Here is a 19,591-nt window from a genome sequence, read left to right on the forward strand (position 1 = left end):
AAAATAAATAAACATTAAAAAAAATTTTTTTAATAAAAAAATAGTATTTATAATGCAGGGTCTGTACGTTTCAGCTAACTTTGGGTCAGCCAGGTGACCTTAGGGAAATACCTCTTTGTGCGGTGACTTTTGCGTGGGGTGGCCCAGGCTCCCCCAAGGAGATTTTCCCAGGAGCCTCTGCAAACCCAGACCCCATCAAACCTGCTTGTAAACTACGGTCCAGGCTTTGACTTTTTGTGAAAGTCAAAATAGGAATAAGAACTTGAAGCAAGACAGGTGGGAATCTGTATCATGTTTGATGACGTAGGTCTTCCCAAAGAAATCTCAATCCGTCACAAAACTATTCACATTATTACATCCTCCAAAAGCAAAACACCTCAAGTGCAATCCTGGCCCCAATAGGATTCCTCAAAATGGAAATAATTCCTTGAGAAATAGAAAGGTAAAATAAGAATAATTTAAACAATAGAATTAGCTGAGAAAAAAGATTGATCTGAAAACAAAACAAAACAAACTTTAAATAAGAATGGGCAATGAAGGTTTTTTTTTTAATGTTTATTTTATTTTTGAGAGAGACGGAGAGAGAGAGACAGAATGCAACCAGGGAAGGGGCAGAGAGAGAGGGAGACCCAGAAGCTGAGGCAGGCTCTGGGCTCTGAGCCATCAGCACAGAGCCCGATGCGGGGCTCAAACTCACGGACTGCAAGATCATGACCTGAGCCAAAGTTGGACGCTTAACCGACTGAGCCACCCAGGCGCCCTGAAAATCTTGTCCCTAAATGGAATCAAGGAGTCATGCTCAAACCATTTCAGAGAAACTGAACGCTGAATGTCACCGTGTGTGTCTGAGAGGGAACCGCCATGAGATACCAATTCTCTAGAACTGATTTCCTCTAGCTGCTGACACACTTCGTAAGTGATCCTTTTCTGAGGATTCTGCCACAGCCTTCGTGTAACACAGTATTTTTTTTATTTTTGATGACTCGTGAGACGTCAAAGTAACAAACTGACAGCTCTAAGTCTCAGACACACCCAGAATACAGAAGCAGGTGTAATTTTAAGTACGTTGGCTGTTTTCCAAAGGTCAATGAAATGCTTGTTGTAACATATACACCTTTACTTGGCTGAAAGTCGAAGAGAATAAACAAGCTTTGTTTTATTGTTTCTGTAGGCCTTATTTTCCTTTAATTATTAATGCTGTTTTCCTAAGTTACCTAACACAAACCAATTCCTGTGGTCATAACAAGAAAAGGAAATTTGACTCTTGCCGAATCCTGTAAAAACTAAAAGAGATTTAGGGTATGGTAGAGGAAAATGCCAGGTTATAATGTGAAGGAAAGACCGAGGTTTTCATTTCCAGGCCCCTCGGCTCTGGGCTTGTCCCCATGAAGACAAATGAGCCTCTAGTCCCACATCATCCCGGCCGTGTTCTCTTGGTGCTCCTTAACACTGTGTGAGCATTTCATCAGGGCGCCCTTCTAGCTGATTTTAAATGTGGTTTTGGCGGTCATATTTGCAGAATGTATTTACTTAAAGTAGCTCTTTCAGAGAAATATTTGAGGAAGATTTTGTTCCTCATAGAAATTTATTAAGCACTGCTGGAAACAGAGGAGGGAGGTAAAGTGAGAGGATGGTTTAAACTATAATCCAAAGAAATTAGCCTCCTCTTGCAAATGTGTCCTAGAAAGTGACCCTTTAGAGCCAGATCTGAATTCTCCTGACATAAAGCCCCCTCTTCCCAAGTTTTCAGTGGACTTCATGTAAATCAAGCCTAACATTAACTAACAAACAAACAAACAAACAGGGGTGCCTGTGTGGGTCAGTTGCTTAAGCATCCAATTTCGGCTCAGGTCATGATCTCAAGGCTCGTGGGTTCCAGCCCCGCGGCGGGCTCTGTGCTGACAGCTCGGAGCCTGGCTCCTGCTTCGGATTCTGTGTCTCCCTCTCTCTCTGCCCCACCCCCACTTGCACTCTGTCTCTCAAAAATGAACAAACATTGAAAAAAAAATTTTTTTTAAACACACAACAAAACCCAGGTTTACCAAAAAGAGAAAATCAAGTTGACCATTTTTCCCTGGAAGATTTATGGGGTTATTCCTGTAAACAGCAGCTTCCTCTAGGTCAAGTAAAATGTAAGCTGAGAAGAGGAGGAGGGAAGGAGGGAAGGAGAGAGAGAGGGCAGGGGAAGGGGGAGGGAGGGGCGGAAGGAAGGGGAAGGAAGGAAAAACTGAAAACTTTTTAAGAGGGGCACCTGAGTGGCTCAGTTTGGTAAGCGTTCAACTCTTGGTTTTGGCTCAGGACATGATATCATAGTTTGTGAGTTCGAGCCCCACACGGGGCTCTGTGCTGTTGGTACAGAGTCTGCTTGGGATTCTCTCTCTTCCAAAATAAATAAACTTGAAAAAAAAAAAAAACTGGGGCGCCTGGGTGACTCAGTTGGTTAAGCGTCCAACTTCAGCTCAGGTCATTATCTCGCGGTCTGTGATTTCAAGCCCCGCGTCGGGCTCTGTGCTGACAGCTCAGAGCCTGGAGCCTGCTTCAGATTCTGTGTCTGCCTCTCTCTCTGACCCTCCCTCGTTCATGCTCTGTCTCTCTCTGTCTCAAAAATAAACATTAAAAAAATTTAAAAAAAACCAAAAAACTGTTCAAGAACACATCAGCTGCCACAAATGAGGAGCACCTCCAAAGGCATCCTGAGCTGTTCGATTTCTACAGGTGCCCTCCCAATAAAAGCACCGGCCACCCACCCTCCGCTACTTTCTCGTTCAAGCTCAAAACACACGCACACACAAAGTGTATCAAAAAGTTTCCAGCCTGACAAGGAAATACGAGCCCCACACTGGAAACACTTTTTAATCAACGACTCTGACCTAGGTACAGAAGACTGAGTGAGTACAGGGTTTGGTGTAAAGGGGGTGAGACACTGGTGATTCCACGCACATAACAAAAACTTGTTCATTTCTCGAAGGATGTGTCAGTTGACTCGAGTGAGTTCTTTGCTCACTCCAGTTTCCCCTGTGAAACCGGCAACGTCGCGCACGGCACGTGGTCCTGAGAAAAAAGGCAAAGGATCAGCGCCAAGGAGGAGACGGTGATTTCGCTCAATCCTAATCTAGGCAAGTAGCTCTTCCCAAAGATCCCTTGGTGTCTGAGCCCCCTCTACATTCCCAGTGCAGGGGGAGGCGACGTTAGGGAAAACCTGACCGAGCAGATGTGTGACCTTGGGCAGGTTATCTGACTTCTCTGCGTCACATCAGTTTGAGGACAAGCCCCTGAGACAGGGAGTAAACAGACTCCTGCCCACCCAGTGTAGACAGAGTGAGGCTGGGAGCTGTACCAACCACTGTCTTAGGACCTGGAGGCCTAATGAGCTGAGACAGACCAAAAATCAGCATTTTAATTAACTTTTGTCCTTTTTTGGTTTCTTTCTTGATTTTTTTTCCATTTTGCTACTCTTTAATTTTTCTTTTTTTTTTCTTTTTTTTTAACGTTTATTTATTTTTGGGACAGAGAGAGACAGAGCATGAACGGGGGAGGGGCAGAGAGAGAGGGAGACACAGAATCGGAAGCAGGCTCCAGGCTCTGAGCCATCAGCCCAGAGCCCGACGCGGGGCACAAACCCACGGACCGCGAGATCATGACCTGAGCTGAAGTCGGACACTTAACCAACTGAGCCACCCAGGCACCCCACTTTAATATTTCTTAATGTCTATTTTTGAGAGAGGAGAGAGGGCACATGGGGGGGTGGGGGCAGAGACAGAGGGAGAGAGAGAACCCCAAGCAGGCGGTCAGCACAGAGCCAGACATGAGGCTCGAGCTCATGAACTGTGAGATCATGACCTGAGCCGAAATCAAGAGTCAGATGCTTAACCTACTGAGCCACCCAGACGCCCCCCTATTCTTTAATTTCAGAGAGGTTTTTGTGCTACGGTTCTCGTCTGTGTCTGAGGACACGAGGCCTGGGTTCCCTGCCCGCCCTCTGGCTGGAAGCATTCCTAGCGGACTGGCCCCTGCTCCAGACCGGCCATGGTGCTGGAACTCAGTGGGCCGGAGCTGGTGCCGTTTGGTCAGTCTCTGTCCCCTTCCTCGGAGGGTTTTCACAAGGAAACCCACTATAATACGTGGCTGCGGGAATGAAGTGCTCAGTGGAGGTTCGTTTGGAAGCAGAGGGCAGCGGGCCTCAGTCTGCCTGAGAGACCAGGCGTCGCAGAGGACAGCCCTGGAAGCTCGCCCTTGAAAGCGGAGTCTCAGTGAGCACCTGCCAGACACACACAGTCAGCTCACACACTTGGTAAGGACCGAAACACAGAGACAAGCACGCATTCCAAGAGAACTAGGGGGTGGGGAGTGGTATACGGGATTTTTTTTTTTTTTTGGTGGCAAAATTCACATAACACAAAATTTTATGTTCACGGTTTATAAAATTTCAACCATTTTGAAGTATACAAGGAATAATCTGTTTTATACCAAAAATGCCAAGTCCCAAATCATCCAGAATAAGGAGAAAGAGATGTATTCCCACCCCCACTACCCGATTCTTCCACCCGTTCCCTTGTCAGACAACTGGATTCACTGTTTCTGGGTCAAGAATTGCTGGTCCTTTTGTGGTAAGAGTCGACTGTTTCATTTCCCCCAGTCTTGAGATCACTAGGCACCCAGGAGGGGGACAGCTGGTCAACAGCAAGAGAGCCGAAGTGGCAAAGGCAAGCGATAAGAATTGGAGTCTCCAAGCGGGAGACGGTCCTTGAGAAAATCAAGGTTGGGGACAGGTAGTGGAAGCCCAGGGGGTCTTCTGTGGATGCTCCTCTCTGGGACTGTCTTCCTGACCCAGAGGGGGGACTCTAGCCGTCCTATTTTAGTGGCCTGATCTTGCTTGTTTGGATCCTCCCTAGATTCACTGAGATACTCAGCATCCTTGTAATAAGTGCCCTGTTTGCTTAAGATGAGCCAAGGTCACCCGTGTTTCTTTGCACGCATGAACACTTTCACAGACACAGCCCTCCAGGACTCCTGCCTCCCCAGGAATGCATGACCCAAACAGTGGGGGGTGATCGGGGAGTGGTATGGAGCACTTCCAGAGAAGGCCTACGAGACTATTCCAAACCAGTGGGTGGGAACTTGTGTTTGGAAGGAAACCTATTTTCTTTCTTTCTTTTTTTAATTTTTTTAAATGTTTATTTATTTTTGACAGAGACAGAGACAGAGCACGAGTGGGGGAGGGGCAGAGAGAGCAGGAGGCACAGAATCTGAAACAGGCTCCGGGCGCCGAGCTGTCAGCACAGAGCCCGATGCAGGGCTCGAACTCACGGACTGCGAGATCATGACCTGAGCCAAAGTCGGACGCTCAACTGACTGACCCACCCAGATGCCCATCTTTCTTTTTTTTTTAAGTAAACTCATCCCCGACATGAGGCTCAAACTCATGACCCTGAGATCAAGAGTCACATGCTCTACTGGACTGGGCCAGCCAGATGCCCCAAAGGAAACCCACTTTCTAAGAAGTTACTCATTTTTTTTCTTCCCTTCACTCTCTCCCCTCCCATCGGCATCCACGTATCAGCTGGTTTTGGAACTTGATGCCAACACAACTTGGCATTCAGTAATTATGTGGGCATGGTTCCCATGGTGGTAATTATGTGGGCCCTGTTCCATATAACTGCCTAATAAATGCCGAGATGACTATTTTGGCAACTGGAGATTCAGTGGCCCAGCATCTATCCTTTAATCTACCAAGCAGAACGTTCTGGGGTAGAAGTTTGGAGAATGGGCTATTACTGAGCTGTCCTCCCCACACCTCGGTGCTAAAGGCAGTGAGTCCTGGCCAGCCCTGGAGGTGGGGGGGAGGGGGTGGGCAAGCAACTTGTGCCCTGAAGCATGAGTGACCCTCGAGCCAGATTTTCTGGAGCCCAACTACTGTGAAAACCTAGCATATCATCTCACACTCCTTTATGGTTTAAAAAGACTCATAATCATTTTGATGTTGCTAGGATGCTAGGGACTACATAATACAACAACACAGGATCCCCGAGGGAGATGTTCAAGGGCACCGTCCACAGACTTTGCTCAGATTCCCAAGGGCTCTGCTCTTTCTCCCCAGGGCTCCCCTATCACACAATCTAGGTTTCGGGAGGCCACAGAATGTTCGTATTCCTGGCCACGCCATCCACTGGCCATGTGACCTTGAGCACGGCACCTAACCTCCCTGCGCCTCAGTTTCTCTATCTATGAAATGGGACTAATGACAGAACCTACTTCATAGGGTTGTTATGAGAATTAGACATTCACTCATCTATTTTTTAATTTTTTTTAACCTTTATTTATTTTTGAGACAGAGAGAGACAGAGCATGAACGGGGGAGAGGCAGAGAGAGAGGGAGACACAGAATTGGAAGCAGGCTCCAGGCTCTGAGCCATCAGCCCAGAGCCCGACGCGGGGCTCGAACTCACGGACCGCAAGATTGTGACCTGAGCTGAAGTCGGACGCTTAACCGACTGAGCCACCCAGGCACCCCGACATTCACTCATCTAATGCATGCAAAGTGTTCGGACCAGTTTCTGGCACTCAGGAAGCACTTTGTAAGGAAGAGCTATTCTAATTCTAGGCCCAGGCAGGAGAGGAAAAGAACAGAATTCACTGCATCATATGGCCAACTACTTACCATAACACCTGAATCCTAGAGTTGGCCTCATCCCCTTGTTCGACACTCACTCATAAAGGGATACCTACCGAGCACCAACCACAGTGGAAGGTGATCTGATACAAGGATACTTTTCCCGAGAAAAGTGCAGAGCGCTTTGGTCACGAGACCAAAGGATAAATAGAAGTGACCCAAGCAGGGTCTGGAAGCAGTATTCTAGATGGAGGGCAGCATGTGTAAATACCCCACAGCAGGAAAGAGAGCCTAGAGCTCAAAGAGGTCCCATTAAATAAAAGGGTGGGAAGGAGGGGAGAGAAAGAGAGACAGAGACAGAGACAGAGACAGAGACAGAGACCAGGCTAGCCGACCACAGACACGCGTGCTGTGGTTCTACCGCGTGGAAGAAGAATATGGCTCTTAGGTCTCCACCCCGTCTCCTGTCCACCACATTTTCTAGTTATTTCATGTTGACAGGAAATTAAGCAAATCAAAATAGGAAACAGCACTTAAGCTGCTCACTTACATAAGACAGCCGCTTAAAAGTATCTCTGTTCCTGCACTGGGTATTTCTTCAGGGGGTAACTTGGTCTTTCAAGGATATACTTTGTTTCAGAGATAGTATATTCCTGTAACAAAAACAAACCTGGCAATTGCATTACTCATAGTGTCATATAGATCAATGATACCCAGATGTGTGCTTCTGCATGTAAGAGGCCGGGGGGGTGGGGGGGTGGGGAGGGTACCTAGGTGACTCAGACAGTTAAGCAAATGACTCCCGATCTCAGCTCAGGTCTTGATCTCAGGGTCATGAGTTCAAACCCCCGCACTGGGCATGAAGCCTACTTAAAACAAACAAACAAGCAAACAAACAAACAAACAAACAAACAAACAAAAAGAGGTCTATGACCCATGCATGCCCCATACATGGGGTTTACTATATATGTAAATACATGCAGATACTTTCTTCTTGTTTCCTTCTTTTTCTTCTCTCTCCTTTCCTCCTTTCCTTTCCTTTCCTTTCCTTCTTTTTACATTCTGAAAGGATTCCCTTCCTTAAAAAGACTAGAAATTAACAAAGCAAAGCCAATGACTTTGCAGAGAAGAAGCAAAGTAATTCACAACCCTCTCCATGAAAATAAATATTTATTTGTATTTTTTAATGCTTTTATTAATTTGAGAGAGAGAGAGAGAGAGAGAGAGAGAGAGAGAGAGAGCGTGAACGGGGGAGGGGCAGCTAGAGAGGGAGACACAGAATCCGAAGCAGGCTCCAGGCTCCGAGCTATCAGCACAGAGCCCGATGCGGGGCTCGAACCCACGAACTGCGAGATCGTGACCTGAGCCGGTCAGATGCTTAACCAAGTGACCCACCCAGGTGCCCCAATGCTCATTTATGAGTGTCATCCTATAAATCTAGAACATGCCAGTGTTTATATAACTCAAGACAACCGCTTCAACTACTACATGGTGTTATTAAATCCATCCATGGGGGGCACTGTTAACCTCTCATTGGAATTCCTTGGAAATGGCGACAGGTCCCTTAGCTCGTGCTGCACTCCGCAGTAGACAGAGTACTGGGTATATCTAACTATGGGTTAGAAACTGTGCTCCGGACTGGTGAGAGGTCCTCCCTCAGTCCCTGAAAGGACCGTGCTCCCTCACGATGCAGGACCTCTGCCCCGTGCATGCTGAACTGCAAAGTAGCTGCACTCATGGGTCAGATGGAAGCTCCTGTGTCTCTTCCTCAGGGAAGCCCACCCTGATTCCCAACCACGGCAATACCCCCCTTTCGTACGCTCTCAGGACCCCATGCACCCTCCTTGGTAAGTGTCACAACTGTACATTTATTTCTACGGTGGCCTGATTAATGTCCATCTTCCCCCCACCAACACACCCCCCTCGGAGACTGTAAGTCCTAGTTCCCGTGGAACTTTGTCAGCGATTAGGTGTTCCCAGAAGCCCTACCTTGTTTAGGTGTTGCTGAGCTCTGTGGGATGTCAGAAGACCGCACACCCTCTCGTGGATCTTCCTCCAAGTGGACTGAGAATAAAGGTGGAATCTGCTCAGAAAATGAAACAGGTCAGAGTGTTAGGCAGCTGCTGAAAAGGATACTAGAATACAGAACGCTGTGGGCTGATATTTACAGCCTGATGGCAAGAAAAAGCAGCAACAGGCAACCTGTACACATAGTGTGGTTTCGGTGTCCTTATTAACCCCGATGCATATGCACACACTGACGAATAAAAACCACAGGGTGGAGAATGGCCTGTGTGGGGGTGGGTGCCTGTGAGGGATTCTCTTCTTCTTTGCTGCGTGCTTCAGATAGCTCTCTAAAGAATAAAGCCTGCGTTCACGCTGAAAAATTTAATCCGCCAATGTTTAACACGAAACGTAATCCCAATTGTTTTCCACCACAAGGATTTTTTTTAACGTTTATTTATTTATTTTGAGAGAGACGGCATGCATACATGCACGCATGTGAGTGGGGGAGGGACAGAGACAGGGAGAGGGGGGAGAGAGAGACAGAGAGAGAGAGACAGAGAGAGAGAGAATCCCAAGTACGCTCCACTGTCAGTGCAGAGCCCAACACGGGGCTCGATCTCAAGAACCACGAGAGCATGACCTGAGCCAAAATCAAGAGTCAGACGCTTAACCTGACCGACTGGGCCCGGGAATTTACTGTTTATCTCACCTACTTTAGGCTGAGCAGACCCAAACTTCACCACACACCTTAGGGTGCCTTTCGGTTCCTCACATAGGAGGCACTTTCTCCCTTCCACACCCGCCAGCACTGCTCGCTAGGGCCTGGAATGCTGCCACTCCCACCCCGATCCCCACTCCGTGCTAACCCCGACTCCTCTTCAGAGCTCAGTCCAATCACTGATTTCTCAGCAAAGTCTCCCCTGAGCCCCCTCCTGTAGAGGGAGCCGGCTCACCTCCTACGTGCCCTTGAAGTCCATTCAACGTCATTCATAGCACTTCACCCAGTGACATTTTGTCATTATTTGGTTAATGTCTGACATTGGGATGGGGGAGGGGGACGCCTGAGTGGCTCGGCCGGCTAAGCATCCGACTTTGGCTCAAGTCATGATCTCACGGTTCGTGGGTTCAAGGCCCGCGTCGGGCTCTGCGCTGACAGCTCAGAGCCTGGAGCCTGCTTCCGATTCTGTGTCTCCCTCTCTCTCTGCCCCTCCCCTGCTTGTGCTCACTCTCTCTCTCTCAAAAATAATAGATATTTTTAAAAAGCTATGCAAGGATTAAAAAACACACATTGTTTTCTAAAAATTCCTAAGAAATTTAGCAATATGTTGAAATCATTCTCTTTAATTAATGTATGATACACACTGGACAGTGCTGGGCAAGCCAGATGGCCTTTCCATGACTGTGCTGTCCTTTGTCACAGTTGATCACAGCCTTATCTACAAACTCATAGTCTAATTAGTTCCAAAGTTCTCCACTTAGAGTGATTTGGGGCACACAGAACTTGCTGATTCGCCAGAGGTAGAGGATAAAAATCTGATCTGCAGCCGGAGCCATCATCCTACAGTCAAATGTCCTAACTCCTGAGAATGAACTTGAAAAAGCTCCCCACTGCCTTCCATTAGCTTGGCTTCCACAGTCCCTCAGACCCTCAGCCTTGGCACCCACTATTCCCTCAAGCTGCTCTAACTTCTAGAAGGTGCCAGAGCCCTGTGGCTTCTCACCTCCAATCCCTCCCCTCCATTAACTCCATCAGAATCCAATCCCCTCCCCTCAAGGCCCACCTGGGAAACACCACCTGCTCCATGAAGCATTCCTTCTTCCTGCTTCATACTCTGATAACATTTGGTCTACACTATTCTCAAAGTCCTGCCTTGTAGAAAGCTCTCGGTACACGTTTGTTTTTACATCCTCTGCTAAGTTGCAAGTTCTCAGAGATCAGGAGAAACGTCTTCAGTGTTAGTGTTTCCAGAGGTGCCTGGGTGGCTCAGTTGGTTAAGTGTCCAACTTCAGCTCAGGTCATGATGTCATCCCTGCATCGGGCTCTGTGCTGACCGCATGGAGCCTGCTTGGGATTCTTTCTCTCCCTCTGTGTCCCTCTCCTTCTCTCTCTCTCTCTCTCAAAAATAAAAAATAAACATTAAAAATAATAATAAAATAAGTCCTAGGAATGTAACAGACAGCATGGCAACTAGAGTTACTACCATATTGCATATTTAAAAGTTGCTGCAAGAATAAACGTCCAGAATCCCCATCACAAGAAAAACAAAATTTGTAACTATGGCAACAGGTGCATACTGGATTTACTGTGGTGAGTATTTTGTAGTCTGTACAGATATCCAATCATGATGCTTGTTGTATACCTGAGACTAATATAATGTCAATTATTCCTTTTTTAAAGCTGTCTTAGAAATATTATCTTCAGGGGGAGCCTGGGTGGCTCGATCAGCTGAGCGTCCTACTTCAGCTCAGGTCATGATCTCACGGCTCATGAGTTCGAGCCCCGCGTCGGCCTCTGTGCTGACAGCTCGGAGCCTCGAGCCTCCTTCGGATTCTGTGTCTCCCTCTCTCTCTGCCCCTCCCCCACTTGTGCCACATCTGTCTCTCAAAAATAAACATTAAAAATCTTAAAAAAATATATATATATATATATATATATAATCTTCACCACTTCCCAGCATTAAGGTGACCACATGTCATGGTTTGCTGGGAGTAAGGCGTTTCCCGGAATGCAGGACTTTAAGAGCCAAAGTCAGAAGAGTCCCAGGCCAACTGGATGGCTGGTCATCTTACCAGAGAGGACAATTTGGAAAATATGGGTTCTTCTCTCAATTTTGTCCTGCTTACCAGATAGGTGCAATTGTGGGGGGGGGTGGTTATTATTTGTGGCAATCATATAAATAAACCAAGAAAACATGTCTAGAAAGAAAGAGAATACACCTACATGTTAGTAATTCTTGTCTTTGGGTGGCAGAACTACGGATGATTTTTTTTTCACCCCTGTTTTTCTGGAATTTCCCAACTTTCTATAGTGGGTGCTTTTCTACTGGTGAAATCAAACTCTTGGGGCGCCTGGGTGGCTCAGTTGGGCATCTGACTTCGGCTCAGATCATAATCTCACGGTTCGTGGGTTCGAGCCCCACAGATCCCGTGGGCTCTGTGCTGACAGCTCGGAGCCTGGAGCCTGCTTCGGATTTTACATCTCTCTCTCTCTCTCTGCCCCTCCCCAGCTTGCACTTTGTCTCTCACTCTCTCTCAAAAACAAATAAACATTTTTTAAAAAATTATTTTAAAAAAAGAAGAAAGAAATCAAACTCTTGAAGGTTTAAACTTACGAAAGATGAAAAAACGGATAGATAAATAGTATCTACGCCAAGTTAGCTGTCTGTCCCATTTTCGACAAACATGAGATATGCTTTCCACGGGCAAGAGAAAAAGCTCAATCCTTCCTTCTGGGAAGATTTGAAAAGAAATGGTGATTTTTCCTATCACCAGCTGAACACTCGTCAGGAAGCCAACTGGTGAAGTGACCAGGCTTTACTCCCACTAGACCACAACACGCTCTTCAAACGAAGAGACGGGTGCTGGCCGCTGACCTTTCTCGGAGAAGGGGCTGATCCAGAAGAGGGCTAGAAGATCTGGAAGGCTGATAGGTGGCAAATGAGGCTTCCCGGTGGAAATCGGCGTCCCCTTGGTTACCATAACTGGGCGACGGTTTTCCAAACTTACTTGAATCTAAAGGTGATGGTGATTCTTTCCTTAAAACAATCCGTTCATCTGGCTCTTTGATAACCTGAGTGACAATGTGCATTATTCTTTAGCTGTCATTTTGCTTTGGTCTGCTTAATTAGAGCCGGGGGTGGGTGGGATGAGGAAGGGGGCAAGCTAATTGAGTACCTGCCCCAAGGAGCTCCTGCAGGAAAAGAACGGCAGGAGTAGGCGGTACTGAACCAACATGCTGAGGAGTCAAGGTCAAGGGAAGGAAAACCAAAATTCTGCACGTTTGGCACATATGAACAAGCCAAAATAAACTCATGCTCCGAACTTTGATTTGAGAGGGTAAGGGATTATCGGGTTTGGTAACGATACAATTTCTTAAATAAAATATTTAAAGGCCGTGGCATCAAAAGCTCAGTATATCCCATCCCTCTGCCTACGTCTATTTTCATGTTGTAACGTACAAGTGTGAGCCTTCACCTTGACAAACCAAACTTCAAGAGTAAGTGGCTTGCCACCTCTTTGTGTCATAAAAAGTATTTGATTGGGGGAAAAAAGCAATAAAAATACCAACTGGTAAAGTAGGTATTGGGGCGTTCGACCCTGGTGATTCATTCCACAAATGGAAAGAGCTTGTAGGAGGGGAACAGAGCGACCAATGCAAGAGGACAGTGGCGCCTGGGCATCTCTTAAACTCTAGTGCATCTACAGCAATTCCACAAGCAGCACTTGCTAGAAATAGCCTTTCCACCCCTCGTTGGGGAACGCACAATAACCGACATTAGAAGCTGGAAATAAATCATTTACAAATGCTACTTCTACAATTACCTTTATGTTAGCAGCAAAGCTGTCAAAAGACGAAGCTAGAAGAGAGAGGAACAGGTGTTTCAGTGATTCATTTTTACCGGGAACCCCTAAAACTGCTGTTAGGTCTCCTCCTCCACAGCACAAAACTATGACACGTGAATGAATTATTAAAGAATCTAAGCGCTCCCTTGTAAATTACACTGTCAACTTTTATGCGTCCCTTGAGTCACAGTAATCCTATCTCTGAGTGTTTCCGTCCTTTTGAGGTCCGGTGAAGTTGTATTATTAATGACAGTACACAGGGACGTGGAAAGGGCAAAGGAGGGTCTACAGTGAAGCAGTAAATTCAGTAATCCTCACGCAGCCTGGAAAACAAAACAAAACTCATATTCGCCCAATTGCCCAGAGCCTAAAAGAAAACCGTGTGACTCTCATATAAAATTCATTATACTCTGCGTCTGCCATTCCCTTCCTTTCTGGTTTACGTGGAGATCCTATTTATGCACAACTCTCCAGCATGCTTGTCCAAGGTAGACACGATTGTTAAATGGGGACAATGAATAGACAAGAGCTTGGGAAAACATAATGCAGCAAAGTGTAAATCATTAGGATTACCCTAAACAATCATGAGTAAGTAGACCGCATGCCAGAGACTGGTAAGGATGGCTGGGAAGTGAAGTAATAAATACACACAGGCAAAATCAAGACTAAACTGGATTCTTCCAAAGTCAGAAAAAAAAATGCTTTTGGAAGGAGTATTTGCAGGGCTAGGCCAAAGACACCGTGACTTCCCCCTCTGCACTTGGGGCTTAGGCAGTAACAAGGGCTTTTTATGGACTGCTGATGTCCCTCTGTCACTGACAGTAAGAAGGAAGATACGAAACGGGCTTTTTAAAGACTGGTAATCGCCACCACTTCCCGGCATGCAGGTGTGTGTGACTACCTTGTCCCAGAAGTTCCTTTCTCCCCAACTCCTAGCTGAGCCGGGAGCTGGCAATTACGGCTATAGCCACAAATCTGCCCTGTTGACAGAAACCCCTTGCTACTGGCTGGGATCACTGCCTTTCACAAGGGGCCTGCCCTGTTCTCTTGCTTCTCAAAGTGCAGTCCCTGGACCAGCCACGTTGTTATTACTGGGAAGCTTGTAAGAAAAGAAGGCTCCCAGGCCCCACCCCAGCCCTACTGAATCAGAATCTACAGTTTAACAAGAGCCCCAGGTGATTCAAATGCACATTCAAGTTTGAGAAGCCGCTGCTTTATTCTGCCTTAGGCCGGGATGAATGAGCTGACCGATGACCTAAGCAAAGGTCTGGCTTGGGACCCACAGGGAATCCAAGGATCTGAGAGCCCAGAGGTCTGAACGTCTTCTCTAAAGGTAGGTGTGCCCTACAATCTGTAACTTCTCTGGAACCTCAGTTCTCCACCTGCCAGGATTAAGAAAAGACAGAGAGGCCGAGACCAGTGTGAGGCATGAGAGTCCTGTCGTAACTGAGCCAGCATTAAGCCCAACGTGTCATCTCCAGGAAAGGACACTTGCCGTTGCCTGATCTCACGGTAATAGGGAAGGCAGTGGTGCTTTTATAGGCTACGTGGGTGATTTTTAATCCAAAGGACTTAAATTAAATGTCAGAGGTGATAAAGCACTTTCTGCTTCAAACCCCGTACTCTGTCCTTGGTCGGCTGCTAACAGTCACCGTGTTCCAGGAACACTGGTTTGAGTTACTAAAAGAATCTGTGTAGCCCCTTAAAAAGCATAAGCCTTTAAGCCTAAAATAGGGAATGTGCTGTCAGGATTGGCCTCGGTCCAGTTCCACCAGGAGTCAAGAAAATAGGCCAGCACTGCAAGCCTAAGAATTTTTATCAGGTTCAGGAATGGATGCACTTCACTGCCGTGACCTTGGGAGCTGCCACATCATAAGGTACATGCCACCAAGGGATGCATTAACTCAGTGACTCTCAGCATAAGGTTCAGGGACGTGTCCCCAGGGCTCACCAACAACTTCCAGGAGATCTGCAAAGTCAAAACCGTTCTAATAATACTAAGACACGAGTTATCTTTCTCTCATTCTCGCACGAGGGAATTTTCCCGAAGCTACATGATGTGTCATGACATCACCACTCTACGTGGCTAATGGAACGTGTGCTTGTAAAATTCTCGTATATTACAAATTTCTCAGTTTCAATTTCTAATATGCTAACTATTAAGAGGTATCATCCACTTAAACAAAAGCTCTTTGGGGACCTCAATAGTATTTAAGAATACTTAATTCAAAACCCCTTAATGCAAAAGGGTCCTGGGGCACCTGGGCGGCTCAGTCCGTTAAGCGTCCAACTTCAGCTCATGATCTCACGTCTCCTGGGTTCGAGCCTCCCGTCGGGCTCTGTGCTGACGGCTCGGAGCCTGGAGCCTGCTTCGGATTCTGGGTCTCCCTCTCTCTCCACCTCTACCCCGCTCATGTTCTGTCTCAATCTCTCTCTCTCTCAAAAATAAGTACACATAAAACAAATTTTTTAAAAGAATGCAGAAGGGTCCTGACAGTTGCACGTGGGACTCCCTGCCTTAACCTAACTGCTTCAGGTGGAGCTGGTGCTCCTCTTTGCTGACCTGGCCTCTTGTAAAGCAAAGCTTTGATCTCCACCAATCCCCTCCCACACCCCCGGCTCTTTCCCATCTCGAGAAATGGTGAGCCTCCTCTGTTAGCTATGTGGGGTGCCTTTGAGGGTGTCCCACCAGGACAAGCTGGCCCCTCTTCCGGCACAGCCACCTCGTGACGGTGCTAACTCGGAGCATTCTCCTTCAACAGCGAGGGGGACCAGGAAGGGGACAGCTCTCCCTGGCCTCTGCTCCGTGGGAACGCCTTCCCTGCAAGCTCCACAGCTGGACGGCACTTGACAATCAGGCCAAAGATTTTCCCCCAAAAAACGTGGGATGCTTCAGAATGAAAGAAGATTTAGGGAGCACCTGGGTGGCTCGGTCAGTTGAGCATCTGACTTGGTTTCGGCTCAGATCACGATTTCATGGTTCGTGGGTCCGAGCCCCGCATCGGGTTCTGTGCTGACAGTGCTGAACCTGCTTGGGATTCTCTCTCTCTCTCTGCCCATCCATCCCCCCCAACTCGTGCTGTCTCTCTCAAAATAAATAAATAAACACACACAAAAAAAAGAATTAAGGAAGATTCAGAAGGAGAATGGGGAATCTGTAGGAGAAACCCAGTAATTCCACTGGGGAATCTGTAGGAATAACAAGAAACTCCAGTACCTCTTCTCCCTGGAAAAGGTAAGTTTGAAAACTTGGGTTTTGTCCTAGACTTCCGGGGCTGAAGCTCTGAAATATTGTCACCAAAAGGCTTCGCACTGTCCACCTGAAAGAAAGGAAAGAAATAAGATTTGAACCCACCATAGCTCATGTTACCCTCTCCTCATTACCTGTAGTGCCTTTCTCCCATTCAATTGCGGGCCACGCAAGTAAGAAGGGAAGGCTGGGCAGGGGGGTGCCTGGGTGGCTCAGTCGGTTAAGCGTCCGACTTTGGCTCAGGTCATAATCTCGCCGTCCGTGAGTTCGAGCCCTGCGTCAGGGTCTGTGCTGATAGCTCGGAGCCTGGAGCCTGCTTCGGATTCTGTGTCTCCCTCTTTCTCTGACCCTCCCCTGCTCGCGCTCTGTCTCTCCCTCTCTCTCAAAAATAAACACACATTAAAAATTTTTTTTTAATAATTTAAAAAAAAGAAGAAAAGGTTGGGAACAAATTGAATCATATCTCCATGTATGTTAAATGCTATCCCAACAAAGGAAGCTGTGTGTCCCTACCTTCGCTGAGGCTTAAACAGGAAGGTATGAGCTAACTCTTAGCATAAAGTTGGACACAAATTATATTCTAACCACAGGTTCAGGATCAAGCCCAGAAACGAGTAAGTGAAGTTTATTTCTAAATCTTTCAAAACAGGACAGTTTCATGTTCCTAAACAGGACGCAGTGCTGGCCTAGGTAGGATCCTCCCTGAAATCAGGGGATTATCACAAGGTGACATTTCAGCCTTCCCCATTCCCTTCCAATCTGAGTGCCTGTATCCTTGAAAAAAAAAAAAAAAAAAAAAGAATAGTGGCAGCTGCGTGATTTTAATTAAGGTGACCTTATTATCCTGACTGGGCAACATAATCTGTAAACAGGTCCAAACACTTGAAAGAGGGAACTAACTACTTCAGACTACTTATGGCATAGAGTCGCTGGATTTTTTTTTATCTTGTTTATTTCTGCCATTTTTTTTTTAATTTCAAGAAGGCAGGTTATAATGTTACTCTTCATTCTACTTTCAGAATTTTATTGATTAGAATTTACTGTCTTCACGACATTAAGTCCTCTAAATTTTAATGCTTCTGCTTAAAGGAACGTCACATGCCATCAGGAAATCTGGCTCCATAAGAGTTACTACGTATAAAGCATTTAGAAAAGAGCTTGGTACATAGCAGAGGCTGTACAAGAATTTGTTAAATAAAATAAACACCAAGCAGGTTTTATTCCCTACGAAATCTATCAAGATTTTAAGATTATGTAGCCCAAAGGGCCTCGACTACAGTTGTATTTCACAAAAATGAAATGCAATGAAGCAGAGCGTCCAATAAACTCAGTTCAACAATATTTAAAGATTGGTCGCTAGGTTTCTACCATTTTACCCAGGTGACCATGAGGTAACCCCAGCTGCTCTACGGTCTCTGGCCAAATAACATCTCTGTTAAACCTATAAACCCGCTCTGCACACAGTCACCTCAATCAATAGCACCCTGACTTCAGGGTTGACCATGCTTCGTATCTTTTTTTTTTTTTTTTTTTTTTTTTTTTTTGCGAGAGAGAAAGCACACCCGAGCAGGGGAGTGGGGCAGAGGGGGAGAGAGAGACAGAGAATCCCAAGCAAGCTTGACATAAGGCTCAATCCCACATCCCTGGGATCATGACATGAGCCAAAATCAAGATTCAGAAGCTCAACCAACTGAGCCACCCAGGTGCCCTTTCTTATATCTCATGCACAAACATCACCACCAGTGACTTCTTTAAGCCAAGTTATCAATTTGACAGTAATATCCACAGTTAACTACTGGGAGTTATAAGGACTCCTGGAGAATGAATCATTAACTAGAATGTGGAATAAAGAATATGAACTAATATAGGAAATGCTTTTAATGTAATATTAACCATATATATTGAGAAACCAATCTATATATACAGTATAATTATAAGTTTGTGGAAAAAATAAAGCCTTATGAATATTTAAAAAGTGAAAGAAAATCCATTAAAGAAAATTTTTATTTATATTACATTGGTGAGCCTATAGGTAATCTTTTTTCAATTTCTCTATATTTTCCATTACTTAAAAAAAAAATTTTTTTTAATGTTTATTTTTGAGAGAAAGAATCCAAAGCAGGCTACAAGCTCCGAGCTGTCAGCACAGAGCTCGATGTGGGGCTCGAACCCATGAATCATGAGATCATGACCTGAGCCGAAGTCAGACACTCAACCGACTGAGCCACCCAGGCGCCCCTCTGTTACTTTTATAGTAGTCAAAAAAAATGTAAGGAGGCGATGTGGGCTGCTGCGATTAAATTTCCCCGTTACTTCCTGAGGGCTAAACCTAAGGAAGCTTTAATTAAGGGCCTTGAGTATGGCACGTCATTGCTTCTAACTCAGACATAGTTTTTCCTGCTCTTTAAAGTAAAAACAACCTCATCTTAAAAACTCAAGCCGTTTTGAGTTTGCGATGGGGACAGAGCACATGTCAGCCTTCATTATGCATCTCCCACCCCTGTCAGTTGGCTGATTCTTCTGGATAATGGCAGGTTGTCACATGCAGACATCACCCTCTATTAATAATTTCCAAAAATTAAAAATAGGGATGACTGACATTCAGTGAGCAAGTCCTGTGCACGAGACAGCTTTGTATGCCTTTCCTGACAATGACTCCAGGAAGTGAACATCATTTAATCATAGTTACTATTCAGCTTGAATTCCCTCTTTATTTTAATATTGCCCATTCGTCTTCATGGCCTGACCTTCCCGTATTCTGCCCTCATTCGCACCTTCACCCTTCCAAACTCTGAAAAATAATTTTAGGCTCACGTGTCTAACTACAAATGGAGGTTTGCTTTCCCCGGAGATTCTGAAATTATTTCCAAGGCTCGGTGGAGTGGGCTGGTCCTGAACGAAGCACCTGGGGGAGCAGGGCGAGGGGGCCCAGGATTGCGTGCTTTCAACCTTACTGTCCTTTGGCCTCATCCTCACGTTATTTAAGGGGGATCTGAGCCCATCTGATGTAGATAAAGGCCTTCTTGACTTCTCTCTTTCTTCCTGAAACCAAGAAGAAACATTTTCAAAAATGAAAATGGAGAAAAAAGAAAATTCAATCAGAATATAACCGTATTTAATCGAACTCTGTAGAAGAGTGAACACCTCAGATTTGCAAACCA

The 19,591-nt window shown here is 46.0% G+C and overlaps 1 protein-coding gene across 6 annotated transcripts in view; it reads right to left on the reverse strand.

The window, feature by feature from the left end:
* Positions 1-2,826: 2,826 nt before the first annotated feature.
* Positions 2,827-19,591, reverse strand: part of SPATA6L (spermatogenesis associated 6 like) — a 46,331-nt gene continuing 29,566 nt past the window's right edge. For 3 of the 6 annotated variants that reach the window (XM_047831230.1, XM_047831229.1, XM_047831231.1), the window contains 7 exons: positions 19,245-19,472; positions 16,398-16,500; positions 13,160-13,194; positions 12,211-12,407; positions 8,600-8,693; positions 7,161-7,263; positions 2,827-3,051 (listed from right to left, as the gene is read on the reverse strand). In XM_047831230.1, coding sequence (XP_047687186.1) covers positions 7,174-7,263; positions 8,600-8,693; positions 12,211-12,407; positions 13,160-13,194; positions 16,398-16,500; positions 19,245-19,472 — 747 coding nt within the window. In that variant the 3' untranslated portion in view covers positions 2,827-3,051; positions 7,161-7,173. Of the gene's footprint in view, positions 3,052-7,160; positions 7,281-8,599; positions 8,694-12,210; positions 12,408-13,159; positions 13,195-16,397; positions 16,501-19,244; positions 19,473-19,591 lie in introns of all 6 variants that reach the window. The other 3 variants (XM_047831227.1, XM_047831233.1, XM_047831228.1) reach the window with 3 other exon arrangements.

This window comes from Prionailurus viverrinus, chromosome D4 (assembly GCF_022837055.1).
Source record: "Prionailurus viverrinus isolate Anna chromosome D4, UM_Priviv_1.0, whole genome shotgun sequence".
In the NCBI taxonomy this organism is placed as follows: domain Eukaryota; kingdom Metazoa; phylum Chordata; class Mammalia; order Carnivora; family Felidae; genus Prionailurus; species Prionailurus viverrinus.